Source organism: Chrysemys picta, chromosome 23 (assembly GCF_011386835.1).
Source record: "Chrysemys picta bellii isolate R12L10 chromosome 23, ASM1138683v2, whole genome shotgun sequence".
NCBI lineage: Eukaryota > Metazoa > Chordata > Testudines > Emydidae > Chrysemys > Chrysemys picta.
In genome coordinates this window covers 9680234-9699740 of record NC_088813.1, presented here as the reverse complement: position 1 = coordinate 9699740, position 19507 = coordinate 9680234, and the positions used below count along the sequence as shown (strand labels likewise).

The 19507-nt window shown below is 51.8% G+C and overlaps 1 protein-coding gene across 1 annotated transcript; it reads left to right on the top strand.

Moving 5' to 3' along the window:
- The first annotated feature begins 11581 nt into the window (after window positions 1–11581).
- Window positions 11582–14846, top strand: GPR3 (G protein-coupled receptor 3). Its single transcript, XM_005301992.4, has 2 exons — window positions 11582–11769; window positions 12851–14846. Exon 2 carries the CDS (start codon window positions 12867–12869, stop codon window positions 13851–13853), a length of 987 nt encoding a protein of 328 aa, XP_005302049.1. The 5' UTR covers window positions 11582–11769; window positions 12851–12866; the 3' UTR covers window positions 13854–14846.
- The last annotated feature ends 4661 nt before the right edge of the window (window positions 14847–19507 follow it).

The window sequence follows — 19507 nt, the reverse complement described above, 5'->3', positions numbered from 1 at the left end:
ATTATCTAACCAATTATATCCCACCACCTTAATTAGTTTACACCCAGCAAAATTAATTATACAGCAGACAGAAACAATCCCAGAACCAGACAGAGACCATGCAAATAAACATACAAAACAATACAGAAGTGAGGATTTCACAACTACATCTATACAGACATAAGGGTTTTCCAGCTGTGTCTATTGATAAGAAAGTTCTTACCAGACAGAAAACTATCACACTAAATTTCTTTTTACACGTTCTAGGCTCTTCCCTTTATCTAGGGTTACCATATTTGAACATTGAAAAAAGAGGACACTCCATGGGGCCCCGGCCCCGCCCCAACTCCGCCCCTTCCCCTCCCCCGGTCCCACCCCTTTCCCCACCCCCGGCCCCGCCCAACTCCGCCCCTTCCCTGCCCCCATTCCAACCCCTTCCCCAAAGTCTCCGCCCCCTCCCCTGAGCACCCCACATTCCCCCTCCTCCCTCCCAGCCACACGAAACAGCTGCACCAATTCTAAAGTCAGGCACTCCACTAGTATAGACTCCCATGACTTTAATGAAGCTGCTCAGTGGAGGATCTGTCCCGGCGCTCAGTTTTTGGGAGCGGTCAGGACACGCAGCTCACACTGTTCTGTTTCCCAGCTCCCCAGATGCCTTGGAGCACCCAGTTCTCCTCCCTGCCCGGTAAAATCCCGGACATTTTGAGCTATTTAATTCTTTAATTCTAAAACGTAATTCTTTATATGTAGTGAACTTTGTATTTTCGTTTTGGCATTGTGTTTGCTCCTAGGATCAGGGGCAGCCAGGGTCTCCACGTGCTGGGCCCGCCACAAGCCAAGCTCAGAGGCTCCCATTGGCTGGGAAAAGCTCCAATGGGAGCTGTCGGAGCCAGCCCCTGCAAGCCCTGCCCCCGCAGCTCTGATTGGGCAGGTATTTCGCAGTGATCCACCACACTGCTGTGTCTCATCACAAATGGGGAGCTGAGTGCCATACAGCACACCCCAGCCCCAGGAGCTCTGATCCACTTGCAGGCAAGGCAGCCCGATGCCCATCGCAGCCAGAGCTCTGATCCCTCTGCACACTCCTGCCTTTTTCACACTGCCCTCCCCTCCTCCCCCACCACAGTCAGTGCTTTTTGGCGACTCCCCGGAGCAGCTCCCCCAGCGCTGCCCCCCACCTGTGCAATCAGCGGCGCATGGTACTCCCAGCTTTGCTGGCATCCCTGGCTTACCTTAGAGCAGGCTCTGGCGACTGCTGCTGCTCCCTGACTCTTCGGCTCTGTTTAAGAGCCAAGCTGCCCTAGTGCTACCGGCTTCAGGCACTTCTCCTACCTGGGCTCCAGCTGAGCTGCTCCTGCCAGCTCAGACTGTAAGAGCCGAGCTGCTGGCTTCTGGCAGCCCTCCCCTACCTCAGGACCCAGAGCTGGCTGGACACGTCCCTTCCCCAGCTCCAGCCGAGCTGCTCGGCTCCGCCCCCTCAGACTTACAGAGCAGAGCTGCAGGAGCCAGCGTTACCGGCTTCAGGCAGCCTCCCCCCTGCCTCCGGACCCTGCACCGTGGGAGCAGCTCAGCTGGAGCCGGGTAGGAGAAGTGCCTGGCTGGGGGCTCGGGGTCCGGAGGCGGGGGGGGGAGCTGCCCGAAGCCAGTAGCGCTTGCTCGGGCAGCTTGGCTCTGTAAATCTGAGAGAGGAGGAGTGGAGCAGAGCCACAGGGGGAGAGGAAGTGCCGGCCATTTTCCCGGACATGTGTGGCTTTTCAGCAATTCCCCCCGGACGGGGGTTTGATTGCTGAAAAGCCGGACATGTCCGGGAAAAAGAGGACGTATGGTAACCCTACTTTATCTGGAGGTGAGAGATCGGATCACCTTCCTAACAGCCCCCAGATTGCCTTATTTCAATTTGACTAAACAGGGCCTCAGACTGTCACAGTGAGAGACACAGATAGACAGATTTTGATTCTTTTACACCTCTATAACTAGCTAAGTGATAAGAATACACCTAAATTCTTAAAGTATAGGCCAGACAGGCTCGAATATCGTATAGGCCAAACAGGCTTGAATATCTATAGCCTAACAACAAATGATTTTGGGGGCCCATCTTGAAACAGGGGGTCTAATTCTCCACAGGCAGGTGATCAGTGCTTCCTGGAAATCCAGGGCCTCTTAAAGGGGCCTCACCCTGGGCACCCCAAAATGGAGGCATCCAAAATCACTGGTTGCCTTGGAAAATGTAGGCCTGGAAGCGGTCTTTCAAACCCCTGCAAACAAGTATCGAGCCTACTTGATTTCTCTGAAGATAGGGAGATGTAGTAGAATCCAGATAGACAGACAGATACTATATAAACAACAAGGAGTCTGGTGGCACCTTAAAGACTAACAGATACTATATACTGGTTTTAGGCTGAGACCTTTGGTGCCAAATTAATCTTGTAACAAATGTTTATGGCCAAGTTATAAGCCCTGTGGGAGAAATCAGATAGACTCTGTAATGGTGAGGTTGATGCAACGTTAATGGTGGCAGTCCAATACAGTCTCTTATGACTGTAATTCAGTGGATGCCGCTCATGAGGAAGGCTTAAAGAAATCCTATTCTCCCTTTTTTTTGCACGGGGGAGGGGGAGGGGGTAATGCATGGTGTCCAGTCAGAATAAGGGCAGGGACTTGTCCAAAGCCTCACAACACATTAGCAAAATCTCTTGACCCGCACTCCTTTGCCCTAACAGCAAGATCATGCTCCCAACCTGTTAGTTAGCGACCAATATTTAGCCAGAGATCCCAAACTGCTGGTACAAATGATACAGGAAGTGCTTCGCACCACACAGGACTGAAATGCAGCCACTTCTGGGGTGAGATGCTGCAGATGGCAAACAGCACAAAGCAACACTAAATGGTTTAGGGAAGGAAGTGAAAAACAAACATTACTGTGTCCAGTGGAAATGCCCGGGGAACCTTTAGGCAGACAGAAGGCAATTACTCAACTGGAATTTGACCAGAGCCTTGGGATCAGTATTCTGACATTTGGGAATGATTTCTTGGACAGTGCAAGCAGCAGGAACATACTGTATTAGGTTGCTTGGTGAACGGTTTGGAAAGACAGGCTCCATCTAATATGCTATCCCGCCTCTGACCACAGCCAATATTGCCTTAACAAACGCGCAAGACTCCCAAAATGGACAATCTGGCAGTAACAAAGTTCTGACTAACCCCAGCAGTCAGTGGTTGGCTGGAGCATGAGGACCGATACCCATGTTTATCCTGGCATTACTGTCACGTTGGGTGGTATTCGCATTCATGACATTAACATCTAATCCCTTCTAAAACAATCCTGCTCGGCTTCTTCTGCCAATAATCATCTCGTATCGGCTTGTTCTGACAGCTAAATAGGTGTTAAAGTTCATTTATGCATACCTTATACCTTCGGTTCAAGTCTACCCAGTCCTGGCTTCCCTGCTTTGTAATGCCTGTAAATTATCTTCTCCCTCCTGACAAAAGTATGACACACGTCTATAGAGTTTGTACTAACTCCACCTTGAAGCCTTTAGGGGTGGGACGAATAGCCACTGATCATATTGTGCAGGGGGCAGACACCTTTCTTTATCTCCCCTCCACCAACTCCCCCTGGAGGAGGGATCCGGGGTGCGTGGGGGTGAGGGGCTGACATGCAGAAAACACTACGGATTGTGAGTGTGTAGAAGCTGTTTTGCTCTCAAGCACGTCGGAAGGAGATTGCCTCTGCAGCAAAGTGAGTCACCAGTCCGGTGCATCCTACGCAGGTTGATTCATCACACAGCATTTCAGTGCTGCTGTCATGGGCTGCATGTTTAGCTCCCCATTCTGTGTGTGTATCTGGATCCAGGCCTTCCTCACCGCACACACTGCAGTGTCCTTTTCCAATTCATTTGGCCACGAACCTTAGCCCAGGGTCGTTCAAAATCCCCGGCAGAGCCAATCAAGCCAACCATCTCTGCACCTGGCCCATGTGGGTGGCGAGGCGCTGAGGTAATTGAGTGAGGAATACAATCAGATTGAATCCTGCTTCCCAAGGTCCATGCGATGCTTCACGTACACCCACACGCAGACAGAGGCTTTTCCAGCCCACCTCCCCACAGTGGGGGAAATTGAGTAGCAAGCGCATTTTAATTGCCTGGAGAGACTCGAAAGGTAGGTCGATAAGACTCCGGTTCTTTGGTTTAAGATCCAATCTGTGCCAGAGAGGGCAACGCACCCATGCCGACAGCTCTGGGGAAGGCACGCATGGGGGCGATCACAGCGCTGCGGCGGATGGGCAGCCCTGGAGATCAAGGGCCTCCTTGTAAGCACAGAGGCAGGGCTGCTTTCGCCCACACGGCTCTGCCCACGCACCTCGGTCCTGCCCTGCCGGGATCCCCTCTAGTGATGACAGGGGAGGACAATCCCCACCGACTAGGGTTTATTTATTTCACGTACACAAAGGCCCATTTCCCCTACTCACCAGAGGCAGATAATTCCATACGGTCATTAACATATGGGAGCATCCCCGAGTCAGAGCAGAAGACCACGAGCCAGGACTCTTGGGTTCCCTTCCTGGTTTACTGCAGGACCTGATATTCAGAGGTACTGAGCACCCACAACTCCGTGAGCTGCAGGGTTAAGTACTGCCCCTTGCTGCAGGGGAGGGGGGGGCCCCTACGGCTTCCAAAGGGAGGGGGCCCCTGCTGGAGTGGTGGGTGCTGGCAAGGGCAGGGACAGAGGTGAAGTCACAGGGTGGGTAGCTGTGTCATAGCATGCCTAGGACTCCAGATTGCCTTAAACCAGCCCAGGTTTGAGGACAGGGACAGAGGAAAGAAGGGGGCCAGCAAACTCCTGGCTACACAGACCCCCGCCCAGCTAACCCTCTACTGAGCGCTGGGGGTTAGGCTGCAAGGGGACGCCATAGTTTAGGAGTTAGGATTAATTTCCCACCCCTTCTACCTCCACAGAACTCCCCCTGCACTCAGCTCAGGATTGGGCCCTGCCTCACCAGTCAGCTCCCGGATACAGCCTCTGCGTGCAATCCCCAGGTGCAGGAAGAGAGTCACACGCCTGCCTCCAGGCGCTAGAATACGGATGCAGAGCGCATCCAATTGCAGATGTGGGCCGGGGGTGGTTTTGTAAAAACACGTATAACATGCAAAACAAAAGAGAAAAGCCTCATCGCAAGGCCTTGGATTCACTGAGCTCTCAAAACACCGCAGCAGGTAGGGGATTGATGCTGACGGGCAGGAAAGGTTTACTCCTGCCTGGGAAACTCAGAACAATCTGGGCTGTACAGACATGGAGTGAGACAGTCCCTGCTCCCAAAGGGCTAACAATCCAAATCAGCCAGACAAAGGCTGGAAAGCCCAGGAAGGGGAAGTGACTTGGCCAAGAGTCAATGGCACAGCTGGGAATTGAACCGACAGCTCCTGAGTCCACTCCAAGGCTTTTGCCAAAGACCAACCTATGCATCCGAAGAAGTGGGCTGTAGTCCACGAAAGCTTATGCTCTAATAAATTTGTTAGTCTCTAAGGTGCCACAAGTACCCCTGTTCTTCTTCTTGTCCCTGTTGATGTTGAGATGTAGCTATCTCCCTATTTGTAGAATGCTTTGAAAAATGTACCGTGCTGCGTAAGTGCTAAGCACTATTATTTGACGTCTCCCCAGAGAGACACACACATATGGCTGCCAGTCTTTCCCTTCACATACACATCTGCCATGTCCATTAAATGCTGTTACCAAGGCACATCAAGAGGGCAACGTGGCCTGAAATCTCCACTGCAGTCGAGAAGCTGGTTTGACAGGGGGTCCCCTACCCACTCCAGGGACTCCACTGGGCCTGTATAAAGCAGCACCAGCAACGCAGTGATGGTGGGAACCACATGCAGAAGCCCCTCAGCACAGTTATAAATTCAGACAATGGTGTTAAGGATCTGACATTCGCAGACAGCCTGTTCTTTGGGTGGGTCCCAAGATGCTTCTCGAGAGTCTCCATCTGTACAAACCACATGCGTGTGAATCTCTCTGCGAAATGCAGCCAGCTCTGGGGTGGGAAGGAAGCTTGGCACCAGCTGAACGGCACCCAGCACAACAGCTCCCGTGGAGCAGGGACCATGAAAAACAAACCAGGTTCTTTTCCGAGTGCAGATCGCGGGGACCATGAAAAACAAACCACACGCTCTTTCAAGCGCAAAGCACACTTCTTCAAGCCGGCCTTCACTAATGCACAGATGACATCACTGAAACACACACATAGATTCATAGATTCTAGGACTGGAAGGGACCTCGAGAGGTCATCGAGTCCAGTCCCCTGCCCGCATGGCAGGACCAAATACTGTCTAGACCATCCCTGATAGACATTTAGCTAACCTACTCTTAAATATCTCCAGAGATAGAGATTCCACAACCTCCCTAGGCAATTTATTCCAGTGTCTAACCACCCTGACAGTTAGGAACTTTTTCCTAATGTCCAACCTAGACCTCCCTTGCTGCAGTTTAAAAGACGGAACCATCGATGCTAATCACATTGCTTCGAGCATCATTAGAGGTGCCCAGATACCGGGGCGATGGGCTCAGTATAATAACCTGAAAAGATACACACACAGGGAGAATGCTGATACCCTGTTGTAAATAAAGCAGCCATCCCAAATAAAACTAGCCAATAAAACCCCTACACCATGCCTTTGGGCTAGGTCAGTATGGACCACAGGCATCAACAGCTGTGATCTCTATGCTCCACGTTGTTTATTACAGCCCATAGGAGATTTTCCCTGCGCCCATGTTCTCCTCCCAGTTCATTTGTCAGATCCGCCACTGTAAGATCTTGGGAGCAGCGCTTGCCTATTATGGTGCAAAGGTCCAGCTCCAAACGCCAGCGGGCCTTGATCGCTAGACAGTGCCACCACACAGAGAGAGGGGACAGATCTCAACCACGCCATTGCCTTTCACTGAAAAGCCTCTTCGGAAATTTGCAACTCAACAGCACCCACAAGCTGAGGTTTAAAAGCCCTGGTTAATCAGTGTTGCTGGAGGAAAAGCCAGACCCCAGTTCCCAGGGGCCGGCAGCTCTCTGGGTTGCCGCTACCTGCTGAAGTGCACGAGTTAGCGAGTTTTTCAGCACCATCAACAGCTCCTTGCTCAAACGCCCTTGGGGTAACGCGAGCCTAGCACTGACCAAGAGCAGGTTGAAAAAAGAAGAACAGGAGTACTTGTGGCACCTTAGAAACTAACACATTTATTAGAGCATAAGCTTTCGTGGACTACAGCCCACTTCTTCGGATGCTGTAGTCCACGAAAGCTTATGCTCTAATAAATTTGTTAGTCTCTAAGGTGCCACAAGTCCTCCTGTTCTTCTTTTTGCGGATACAGACTAACACGGCTGCTACTCTGAAACCTGTCAAGAGCAGGTTGTTTTGTTGGGCCCAGAAATAGCCCGCCAGGTGGCCCCTCGAGCTGGATCAAATTTGCATCTCCTTTTGTTATCTCAGGACAAACGTATCCATTATTCAGCGGGTGCAACTCAAGAATTCGTCCCTAAATACTTCAAAGAGGCTCCTTCCAGTGCCTGCTTGCTCGACTAGGATCTAATTACAGATCTATGCCTGGCACTGGGCTATTATCTAACTTCGGCTGCTTGCTATTCCACTGGTGAAAGCTTCGGCCCTAAAGGAGGGACAAACATCCTCTGTTTCATTCACTGTAGTGGGCTAGTGGCTGTCACAGTTGGAAAGTGCCTTTTGTATAAAAATACAACAAATTGCCTTTGGGGTTTGTTGGTTTGTTTGCTGTAAATAAACCCCACAAGTGACATTCTTGGAATGTATCTGCTCTCCGCCCGCCCACCGCAGTGGGAATAAAAACGTTTGATTTCATTCAAACATCCTTCCTGAGAATAAAAAGAAATGTACCACAAAAAGGCACCATGACCTGGTGTGTTGCCTAGTGACCAGTGCTGAGGCCTGGACACCAGGATTCCTGGGTTCCTGGGCATTTTGTTGTCTTTTGAATCTCATGCCTCCTTAGGGGGGAGGGATAGCTCAGGGGGTTGCGCATTGGCCTGTTAAACCCAAGGTTGTGAGCTTAATCCTTGAGGGGGCCACTTGGGGATCTGGGGCAAAATCAGTACTTAGCCCTGCTAGTGAAGGCAGGGGGCTGGACTCGTTGACCTTTCAAGGTCCCTTCCAGTTCTAGGAGATGGGATATCTCCATTAATTTTTTAGACAGTTGGACTCCCCTCCACCTTGAAGTGGCCCCTTCTTCCCTTCCCCTATTAGCCGAAGCTGCAAAGCCATATGAGGGAGCCAGTCAAGGGGGAAAACCTTTAGCAGCAAAACAATGTAACTAAGGAGACCCTGCCCATGCGCACCCTGAAGGCTTTGGGGTCCCTGCTGCTGCTTTGGAGGGAGCCACCTGGGGGTGGCTGAAATGTAGACAGTGATTACAGAGCTCAGAGGTAGGGCCATTGTGAGCAACAAATGACCCAAAGCGACTTCCCGGTATGTATAATAGTAAAAAAGCAAAATCATGAATGTCCCTTTTAAAAATATAGGCCCTTCAGCCCCAGCGCCTCAAAGGTATTTAGGCGTGAGGCCTATTGATTTCAATCTCACCGATCGATTTCAACAGGAGTTAGGTGCCTAAAGACCGTTGAGAAAGCCCAGCGTGTAACAGTAATACCAAACTCTCACTCCGGGCTTGTCTACACATACTGCACCACACCAGTGCGGACAGGGCCGGCTCCAGCTTTTTTGCCGCCCCAAGTGGTGAAGCGAAAAAAAAGAAAAGAAAAGAAAGATAAAGCCGATCGGCGGCACTTCAGCGCTAGCTCAGTCGTGCTGCTCCATTCTTTGGCCGCAATTCGGCAGCGGGTCCTTCTCTCCCTCTCTTCCTCTTCGGTGGCACTTTGGCGGCAGCTCAAAGAGGAAGAAAGGGACTGAGGGACCCGCCGCCGAATTGCCGCTGAAAACCCGGAAGTGCCGCCCCTTTCCATTGGCCGCCCCAAGCACCTGCTTCCTTCGCTGGTTCCTGGAGCCGGCCCTGAGTGCAGCTGTGCCGTGGTGTGCTTTAGTGGAGACGCTACTACGCAGACGGGAGCATAAGAAACATAAGAACATAAGAAAGGCCATACGGGGTCAGACCAAAGGTCCATCCAGCCCAGTATCCTGTCTACCGACAGTGGCCAATGCCAGGTGCCCCAGAGGGAGTGAACCTAACAGGCAATGATCAAGTGATCTCTCTCTTGCCATCCATCTCCATCCTCTGACAGACAGAGGCTAGGGACACCATTCCTTACCCGTCCTGGCTAATAGCCATTAATGGACTTAACCACCATGAATTTATCCAGTTCTCTTTTAAACTCTGTTATAGTCCTAGCCTTCACAACCTCCTCAGGCAAGGAGTTCCACAAGTTGACTGTGCGCTGCGTGAAGAAGAACTTCCTTTTATTTGTTTTAAACTATGCTCCCACTGGCATAGTTAATCCACTCTGTAGCGATGTAGTTTTACCAATGTACGTTTGTAGTGTAGAGCTGGCCTAAGAGACACAAGGTGGGTGAGGTGGTATCTTTTAATGCACCAACTTATGTTGGTGGAAGGGACAAGCTTTTGAGCTTCACAGAGCTCTTCGTCAGGTCTGGAGAGCGTCCAAGCTCAATGCAAGGCAGGCCAGATTGTTAAGCAGAAGGGTTCACAGGAGTTGCAGGAGACCACTTAAAATGAAGCAGGCAATTAACATCTCTGAAGTGGGAGGACGATGGAGGGCTAGTAGGCAGCAGGGTGTGTTACAAATTGTTGTAATGGCCCATAAAATCAGTGTCCCTGATTTTAGTGTCGAGCAGAATTACGAATTTAAGTACTCAGACTCGTCTTTTGAAGATGTGGTGCCGGTTTCCTTTGAGGAGGAGGACTAAGCGATCAGAGAGGGAGGGGTCGCTGGGTGAAAAGGGTGTTTTTGTCTTTTATCCTTTTTCTGCCTGAATTCATTTGAGAGTGCAGCGAGTGTCCGGTTTCACCCCCATGGCTGCTGTTGGGACAGCCGGCGCACCAAACGAGGTACAGCACGTGTTGATATAGGCATGTGTAGGACCCACGGATGTAGAAAGGTGTGAGGCGGGGGGTATTGATCACCAGAGCTCTTGCACCATAGCTGGCCAACAAACTCATTGGGCTTTAGAGCCAAGTTTTAACTGCAGGAGAGGAAGGGAGCCTGTCTGTTCGCCGCCCCTAGCCCTCTGCCGTGGCCACAACCCAGGAACACTGAATAACTACATGTGGGGGGAGAGCCAAGCAAAACCAGGCTCCCGCTCCTTGAACTCAATTCACCTGATTGCCCCCCCCCCCCCCCCGGGTTCCCATGGAGTTGGGGCTTAGCCCGAGCAAGCCAGCGGACACAGCCGGGCATGGACGGATGCAGCGGCAGCTGCTGCCTGTAAAGGTCTCCGGCAGCGCGAGCGATTCGAGGAAACCCCCCCCCCCCCCCTTGGCCTGGGAGTGCAATTCCCGCCCTGCACACCTCGAGGCTGCTCCCGCCTTTGCAGCGTCCAGGCAGCCCGCACTGGGCTCCGGACTCGGAGCCTGGAGCCGGGTTTTGCGGGCGGCTGGCTCCGAGCTCCGCCCCGCCCCCCTGCATCGCTCGCTCCGGGGCTGCAGGCAGCGTCGGCTGGTTGCCGGGCTCCCGGGGGGGAGGGGCGGGGGAGGAGGAGGCTCCCCCCGCAGCGTTTCTCGGCTCTCCAAGCACGGCCCTGGCGGGAAGGGCTGTCTGCCCGGAGCTCCAGTTCCCAGCCCCGCCGGGCTGGCATCGCTTATTCTCCAGGCCATGCATTATTCAGCGCTTGCCTGTGAAACCCTAGCCTGGGGGGGGAGGGAGGATCACTTCTGCCCCTGGACCACGGGGCCAAGCTGGGTGGCGTGTTCCCTCCTCCCCACCCCCAGCCTCCCGGATGTGGGGGGCAGCATTGCAGGCTTGATTTCGGAGCCCCGCGCTGTGGGGGCCGGAAGCTATTCAGCCCCCGAGGGGAATGCGCCCACGAACCCCGCTAGGGCTGGAACTCGCCCCCTCCCCCCACGATGGATCACTGCGACGTGCGGTCCCGCGTGGGGCTCTGGCCACCCCCCAGCTCTGAGCCACTGGCCCTGTTGGGGTTACACGGACCCCGCCCATGCTCCCCCCGAAGGCTTTGGGGTCCCTGCCCCACTGCACGGACGGGCAGCCGAGCCCCTCTCAGTCCAAGTTTGCAGCAAGCAGCTCCCCTCCCGGGGAACAGCCTCTGCGGGGGGGCACCGCCACCATGGGGGGGAGACCGCAGAGCAACGGCTTGGGGGGGGCTGCCCCTTCCCCGCACCACCCCCAGCTTCCACCGCAGCAGCGGGCGCTGCAAGGACGGACGGGGGGGGGCACCTGACCGCTCCCGCGAGCCCCAGGGACTGGCAGAGGGCGGGGCGTGGGGGGGGGGGGACAGTTTATGAATGGAATTCTCCAGTGGGAACCCAATTACTATGCCGCGCGACGCTCCTCGCCCCACAGGTGATTGGCTCCTGCGTCTCATTGACGTCACCCAGCAGAGAGCCAGGAGGAGCCGCAGGCTCAAGCAGTGGCAAAAAAAAAAAAAAAAAAAAAAGGAGTGAGTCACCCCCCAAAAGCGGCTAATTCACTATAACTCCGCGGCGTCTCCCCCAGCCCCGGCTCTCGGCAGCTGCCCATGGAACGGAGCCCTCCGCCTGCATCCTGCGAGCAGGACCGGAGCATCCGCAGCAGAGCCGCGAAGGATCCAGGCGGACTTCCCTGCCCCAGCGCCCCAGGTGAGGAGCCCCGCTCTGCATGGGGGGGAGCCCTTTTTGCGTCCCCCTCCACGGCAGCCCTAGAGCCCCGGGAGCGTTAGAACTTGCAGAAGAACCAAATAAGGTTTACAAGAAGGATCGGGGGGCTATAGACATTGACCCCCCCCCCCCCCAATCTAAAGCAAAGTCTCGCTCCACGAGCTGGCAAGTCGGAGCAGACAAGGTTCTCATGTTAACCTAGAGACTGGGTTTATAATCGATCTGAGGGGGCAGCTTTCCAGGTAGAGAACTGCATTAAAAATGCAAAGGACACTGGGAGGGGGGGAAACAACCCCCAACCCAGCAGCCACCCAGGAGCAGTAAAGAAGGGTTTTCAGCACTCCTACTGCAAATTCAGATGCATGGCAGGATTGAGAAAGCAGCTCTTTGGCGGGTGACAGCCCTCGGGGATAGATCTGCCAGAGCCCAAGCAAGGGCTGGAGCAGTAAAAGGGAAAAAATGTAATCAGGCTAATGGTCAGAGACTTGCCCCCCACCCTGCTCTTTCCACTACCGAGATTTAGCTCTAGAAACTTTACAGCGTCAGCAGTTAGGGCTAAGTTAATAAAAGCCCCTGGCAGGCAAAACACGTAGTTCCAGCTGGGGAGTATGTATTCACTGCAATTGTGCACCGCCTGCAGCTCAGGGGAAGCAAACACAGGCAAGGAAACAACTGGAGGAGGGAGTTTCCTGCCCCCTCACCCTCTCCACCCACCCACCCACCCCCTTTTTTTTGCCTGCTCAAAAAAGAGGAAAAAAGTGCAAAACTGACCAGAAATATCCTCACCGTAGGAGCAAATGGTGAGCATGCCACACACCTGGGTAGCTTAAATCAACTGAACCTGCACTGTAGCCTACCGTGTAAGCCTTGATCAGAGCCAGCTTTGGGGAAAGCCAATGGGAAGCAAGGTGGGTGAGGCTGCCCCCCCAAATCTGCCACCAAAAGAGACTGGACACCGATCAGTGCTCACATGTGCTCATGAGTAAAACAAGTCAGTTTGCATGCCAGAGCCTTTGTATGTGCAGGATGCCACTAAATGAAAATTGGTGCTATGCCTTCGCAGGTCACACCTGGACGTCATGAACAAGGACATGTCCTACAACTCCACTGAAGGCCAGCAGGGCTGGTTTGCAGCCAGTAATGGCAGAAGCAGCTCCTTGAACCTGGACTCTGTGGTGCAACCTCTTGCCCTGAATCCCTGGGATGTGGTACTTTGCATCTCTGGGACCATCATCTCCTGTGAGAATGCGATTGTGGTAGCCGTCATATTTTACACCCCTGCCTTCCGGACTCCAATGTTCCTGCTCATCGGGAGTCTTGCCATTGCTGACTTCCTGGCCGGCCTGGGACTGATATTCCACTTTGCCTTTGTCTATTGCATCCAGTCGCAGGTGGTGAACCTCATCACTGTGGGACTACTGGTGACCTCATTCACTGCCAGCGTGGGCAGCCTGCTGGCCATCACCGTAGACCGCTACCTTTCCCTCTACAACGCACTGACTTACTATTCAGAAAGGACGGTCACCAGGACTTACATCATGCTGATCCTGACCTGGGGGTTTTCCATCTGCTTTGGGCTGCTGCCTGTCATGGGTTGGAACTGCTTGAAAGACGTCTCCACCTGCAGCATCGTGAAGCCCCTGACCAAGAACAACCTCATCATCCTCTCCATCTCCTTCTTCATGGTCTTTGCAGTGATGTTGCAGCTCTACGTACAGATCTGCAAGATAGTTTGCAGGCACGCCCACCAGATCGCTGTGCAGAGGCACTTCCTGGCCACCTCACACTACGTCACCACCAGGAAAGGCATCTCCACCTTAGCTGTCATCTTGGGGACTTTTGCTTCTTGCTGGCTGCCCTTTGCCATTTACTGCCTCCTGGGAGATTACACCTACCCAGTCCTCTATACCTACATGACCATCCTCCCTGCTACCTACAACTCCATGATTAACCCCGTTATCTATGCCTTCAGGAACCAAGAGATCCAGAAAGTGCTGTGGACTGTGTGCTGTGGGTGTTTCTCTTCCACAATGCCTTTCAGGTCCAGATCTCCAAGCGACGTCTGACGCATCAGCCCTTGGTCCAAAGACCCATTTGCACACGATGTTCCCCTTTTTGCACAACCACAGAGATTTTGTGAGAGCTCTTAAAGATTCTGTGTCTCCTATGATTCCCCTTCCCTTGTGTGCATGAGCTGCTCTCTTCCTTTATTTTTCCACTTTTAGAATTTACGGAAGAAAAAAATATTTATTTTTTATCCATAATAAATAAATAAAATATGTATATTTGTGAGTGTGCGAGAGATCCTCCATAAATATTTTCTTTGACACAATATTTATGGTGCATTTTTTTTAAAGACAGACAATATCTTTTTGTTCTTTTGGCTTTTATACAGCCTGGTTAATTACCTCAGCTCTTCAGATATTATTTTCTACATCAACGATCCATTGTTTCCCCTGTAACAAGGGACCAGAACCAAACCAGCTTTTTTTTTTTTAATATTTATGCATTATTTATTAATTTATTGTTATTTATGACCAGCTTTTCCAAGACAATAGATTTTTCTGAACTCTGTAGTTTGCTGCCCTCTTGTGTTCACGCTGTTTTAATACAAAAACTAATGGTGGCTCCTTTTGCATGTTGAGTACCCTGGGTGGTATTAGGTAATGGAATGTTTTAACTGTATCAAATATAGACAACTGGAGCGAAAAAGGGAATGCTGCAATATTAGACTGTGCCTATAAAAACCCAAGGGCTCAGATGATCCGAGTTGCTTTCTAAACCATTGCACTAGAAACTATTCAATTAACTAAAGTTTCTGTCCCAGGAGAGACAGATTGCACGTGTTCAACTGGCCAAATTCAGATTCAGAGGACAGCTATTCGGTGTACTGTACGTTCTTCAGGTTTGCATGAATCTGGAAAGGAAGTGAATGTAAGAGGCACTTTGGACATTTGAAATCTCACTGCATTGTTGCACAGACTCTTGTTCCATGTGATTTGGAAAGTACTGTATTCTTGTTTACAATTGTAAGAGAAAAATAAAGATAATTTGTGATACAACACGTGGCTGCTACTTGATTTGTGTGGGAGGGAGATAGTGGAAGATCACTGTCAGGGCCGGCTTCAGGCACCAGCTTAACAAGCAGGTGCTTGGGGCGGCCAAGGGAGAGGGGCGGCACCTGCGGCAAGTCCCTCACTCCCTCTAGGAGCGAAGGACCTGCCGCCCAACTGCCGCCTCCGATCGCGGCTTTTTTTTTTTTTTTTGCTTGGGGCGGCAGAAATGCTGGAGCCGGCCCTGATCACTGTGGGTGAAGGGAGTAACTGGAAAGAGACCGCTTCATCTTCAATAAATTACGAAGTGTTGGGTCCAATTAATGCCACCTTCATCATAGACTCTAGAGACTGAAAAGAAGGGTCAGAGGCCCCAGCCCATCTCCCTGGAGCCAATGCAGGATTCTTCGCTATGGCACATTTTCTAGAGTTTTGGCCAATCTTGTAAAATATCTCAAGTAATAGTGCTTCCCTCTGTCCTCCTGGGAGACACGTCCGTTGTTGCCTAACACATCTAGCTAGCTGGAAGTTCTTCCTAGCGTAGGTGGCTTTTATTCAGTTAGGGAGGAGGCTATTCAGGGGTGTCTGGGTCCAATTCAAAGTCCTTGTTCTAATCTTCAAAGCTCTCATCATCTAGGACCAGGCTACCTCTCCCTCTGTGACCCATGGAGATGGCTGCCCTCCGGGGGACCCAGGATGAAACTCCTGGGAGCCAGAGTGGCAAAGCAAACACATTGTTGTATCTCAGAAGATGAAACATGCTGCTGGAGATCTGACTGATCCCTCGTCTGAGCGGTTATGATGAGGGGAGAGGGGGAAAGGAAGGCAGTCTGAGCTACATCACTCGACAAAAGCAGTCTGCACCCCGATTCACTGCGCGCTCTCTGTGATTGGGGTGTGGTCCCTAGGATGGTGATAGAGCCAGGGTGGTCATTTCCATCTCTGTGACCCCTGAATAAGCACGGGGGTTAAACAGAACCAGATTGGAGTGTGAGATTTTCTTCTAGTGGAAACAGCAATCTGATCTCCAAGCATCCGGAGACTGCATGACACTGGAGAGCTTTGGGCTCCCTCATTTCAAACCCAGGACAGTTTGTGGCCTTGCACACCCAAGGGACGGCTTAGCAGTTGGAGCACCAGGTTTGAAATGCTGCAGTCACCGGTTCAAATCCCAGCAAAGCTGACTCAGACCTTTATCCTTCTCCGACTGAGTTCTGTGCGGTTTACTGCTTTGAGGAGTCCTTTGGAAGGAGGCTATAAAAACCACAGGACCTGCCTGCGCGGTGGGGCCATGACACCTTCACAGGAGTGAGGATTTCGCACTTCCTCCATAGGCCTATCATGCTGTGCACCGATTGGGTGCCACCCTCCAACCCAGAGGGAGGTGCATTGCAGACGAGCTGCTGCATGGACACCAGCCCAAAGGCGACAGTCATTTATTTTTCCTTTTTACTCAGGCAGAAGCTCCCAAGTGACTTCCTCAAGAGTTTTGCTCAAGTTAGGAAGGAGTACAACAGGAGTCAACACGTCACCATTTGGCCTGTAGTTTGCAATGGGCTTTAGAATCCTGGGGGCGGATCGCTGCCAGCCACCAAAGGAAGAGGGTGGGGGGGCTGTTCCTAGAATGGCTGACGCACTGGCCCAAGACATGGGAAACCCAGGTTCAGTTCCTCGTTTCACCACAGGCCGTTTGTGTGGCCCGTGGCAAGACAGAGTCTCCCTGCGTCTCAAATCCCCCGCTGTAAGTTGGAGACACAATAGCCCTGCCTCCGAGAGGGGCTGTGAGAATAAACACGTTGAAGAGCACAAGGTGTTCAACTACGACGCCATGTTAGTACCTACACGTACAATAACGTTCCTAGGGTTTTTTTGGCTGTAGTACAGTGGGCCCGTGCGTTTCAGATGTGCTCTAAATTCAGTAGATCAGTGCTCCAGCTGCCCAGCTCCTATATTCTAATACAAGGGACTCTTCTGTTTCAAATCGCTGCAGGGAAACCGATTGCGGTGGTTGAAGCCTGGGAAAGAAAAGCGGTTCCCAAACTGTGGTCGTTTGGGTTTATTTCCTTAACAGGAATGGCTCCGGCAATCTAAATGCAGCTAGCGCTGGAAATGACTCCAGGCTATAAAGCACAACGGGTGGGAATGGTGGCACAGAGGGAGGGAAAGGAACATTGTTCTCTCTGGGCACCTCATCTTTGTCCTCCCCACCTGGGTCTCATCGCAGCCACAACAAATAAATCATTGGTCTTTACATGCATTATGCCTCGCACATGAATGCTGCGAGCCTCAGCAACTGTCACGAGAGAGTGAAGAGCCAGGAGAAAGTCACAGGCCTGAGACCCCCATGGAATGAGGGAAAACAGCAGTTACCTTCGTACTACAGCTCCCACAATGCACCGTGCTGGAGCTGTTTAACGGGAAGGAAGGAGGGAAGGGAAAAGGGGCTGCAAACGAAAAGGCTGCTCTTGACCGGTGCTGAGAACACTGACCCCAGTGGATGTCAGTCCCATACAGGGTCAGCCCCAGATGATATATTTATTTTAAAGGAAACATGGTTTCCTTCCTCTTGCTGGCCTTGGTGTGAGCGCAGGTTCCAGAGAGAGTCAGAAGCAGGATCCCATGCTGGAAGCCCGAGAACAGCAGTCAATACAGAGCTGATGAAAGGAGCCAGAGGTGCAGCCCTGAAGACCAAAGCTTTCTTGATAGCTAGAGGACAGGTCTAGTGCATTTATTCCCCTTAGGAGGTGGGCCCAGTTTTGGGAATGAGAAGGTATTTATTCCCGGCCCATGCAGTCCCTGATCTCTCTGCAGAAACTGTTCAGGAGGCTGGGGGAAGGAGCACAGATCACATAACACCACTCTCTTCTGAATGGAATCCGAACTGCTACACGGCATGTCATAGGCCCTACACTGCTAACATTGGATGGAGAGATTCTCTTTTAAATTAAATATGTGGGAGGGGTGGCATTGTGGTGTTGAAAGTTCACAGCATGGGGTCCTTTGTGGCTACGGTGTGCAGCACAGGGACTAGCGTGAAGTTCTTAGATGGCTAAAAATTTGTTGCAATACATTTCATAAAAACTAGCGTGCAGCAGTTTGGATTTTGATCCAGTTTAGGCTAACATTTGGGTTAGAGGACGAATCAGGATGGATTCAATAACACACAAACCTTGCCGGTTGTTCTCATGAGATTTCAGCCCTAAATGGCTTACGTCTCCATCAAAGTAGCTGTTCTTGTGACATTTCTGCCAACGTGGAATGAACCGGAATGGGGACCCATTTGTCCCCATGTGACTTCAGATCCAATGTGCAACCCAATCCATTGGGAGGAATTAGACTTGAAGATGTGGATCTGAATCCCACTCCTGAAATTCAAAGAGGTTCTGATCTAGGGTTCCAGGTTTGCCCCCCCCCCCAATAAAAACCATTAGACTGCTTAAGAAAAGATGCAACAGCTGGTCTCCCTACTTTCCCCCTCAATGTGGAAATGCTGGTCAGTTTTTCTTTGTTTGGATCAGTTTCACACTCCAGAGCTTCAGACCTAATGCAAAATTATTGAGTTTGCTTTCCAGCACCCCAGAGAAGTGTTTAATTCTTTAAAAAAAAGTTTCACTGAAATTTAAAGAGAAATATTCTGGAACACATTTCCACTGGGCACACACCATCCTGCCTTCAGCATCTCCTCCCCCTCCACAAAGAGGACTGTGCCCTACGACGCCTGGATGCAAAGTGTGCTTGCAGAAACAGAATGTTATCATCTGTATTACAGCCATGCCTGGAGGTCCCAAGCAAGATCCGGGCCCCATTGTGCTGGATGCTGCACAGACACACAGGGATAAAGTCCTTGCCCCGAAGAGCTGACAACCGAAACAGACCTAAGCAGACTGAGGGAGGGAGGGGAAACAGGGGCCAGATAGGGAAAGGGACTTGCCCAAGGTCACGCAGCAGGGTCAGTGGCAGAGCCAGGAACAAAACTTGGGTCTTCTCAGTTCCATGACCATGATAAGGCCAGAAGCGACCACTCTGATCATCCAGCCTGACCTCCTATAAAGGAAGCCGGCTGGGGCTGCATTCATTAGCAGTTCGGTGTGTTGCTGCTTTCAGACATCCAGAAAATGAAACTCATCCCAAGCCCAATACACCCCCATTTGTGAGCCTCAAACCGGAGCCGCGTTTAGCTCCCACCCCTCGGGGAGGGGAGGGATAGCGCAGTGGTTTGAGCATTGGCCTGCTAAACCCAGGGTTGTGAGTTCAATCCTTGAGGGGGTCACTTAGGGATCTGGGGCAAAAATCAGTACTTGGTCCTGTTAGTGAAGGCAGGGGGCTGGACTCCATGACCTTTCAGGGTCCCTTCCAGTTCTAGGAGATAGGTATATCTCTCCCCCCCCTCCCATTTTATACCCAATCTTCCCCATTGTCCAGAAGGGCAGAGACAATCCCAAATTCCCACCAAGATCAAAGGAGACTGTCAGCCTCCCTAACTCTGTGTACATAGCATCAGGTGCCCAACCGAGCCTATGACCTAACCCCTGGCAAAGACAGGATTGCGGCCTGAAGCTTGCTTAGCAATTTCACCTCTGCCTGAGGACCCCAGGACTCCCTGTCCACTCTCTCTCACCTCCTCTTCGTGGATTTCCAATATGCTCCCAGGCTGATTCCCATCTAAT

What these genes read in the sequence shown, in the direction of transcription:
- GPR3 (XM_005301992.4), top strand. Translation starts at nt 12,867, where the DNA reads ATGAACAAGGACATGTCCTACAACTCCACTGAAGGCCAGCAGGGCTGG.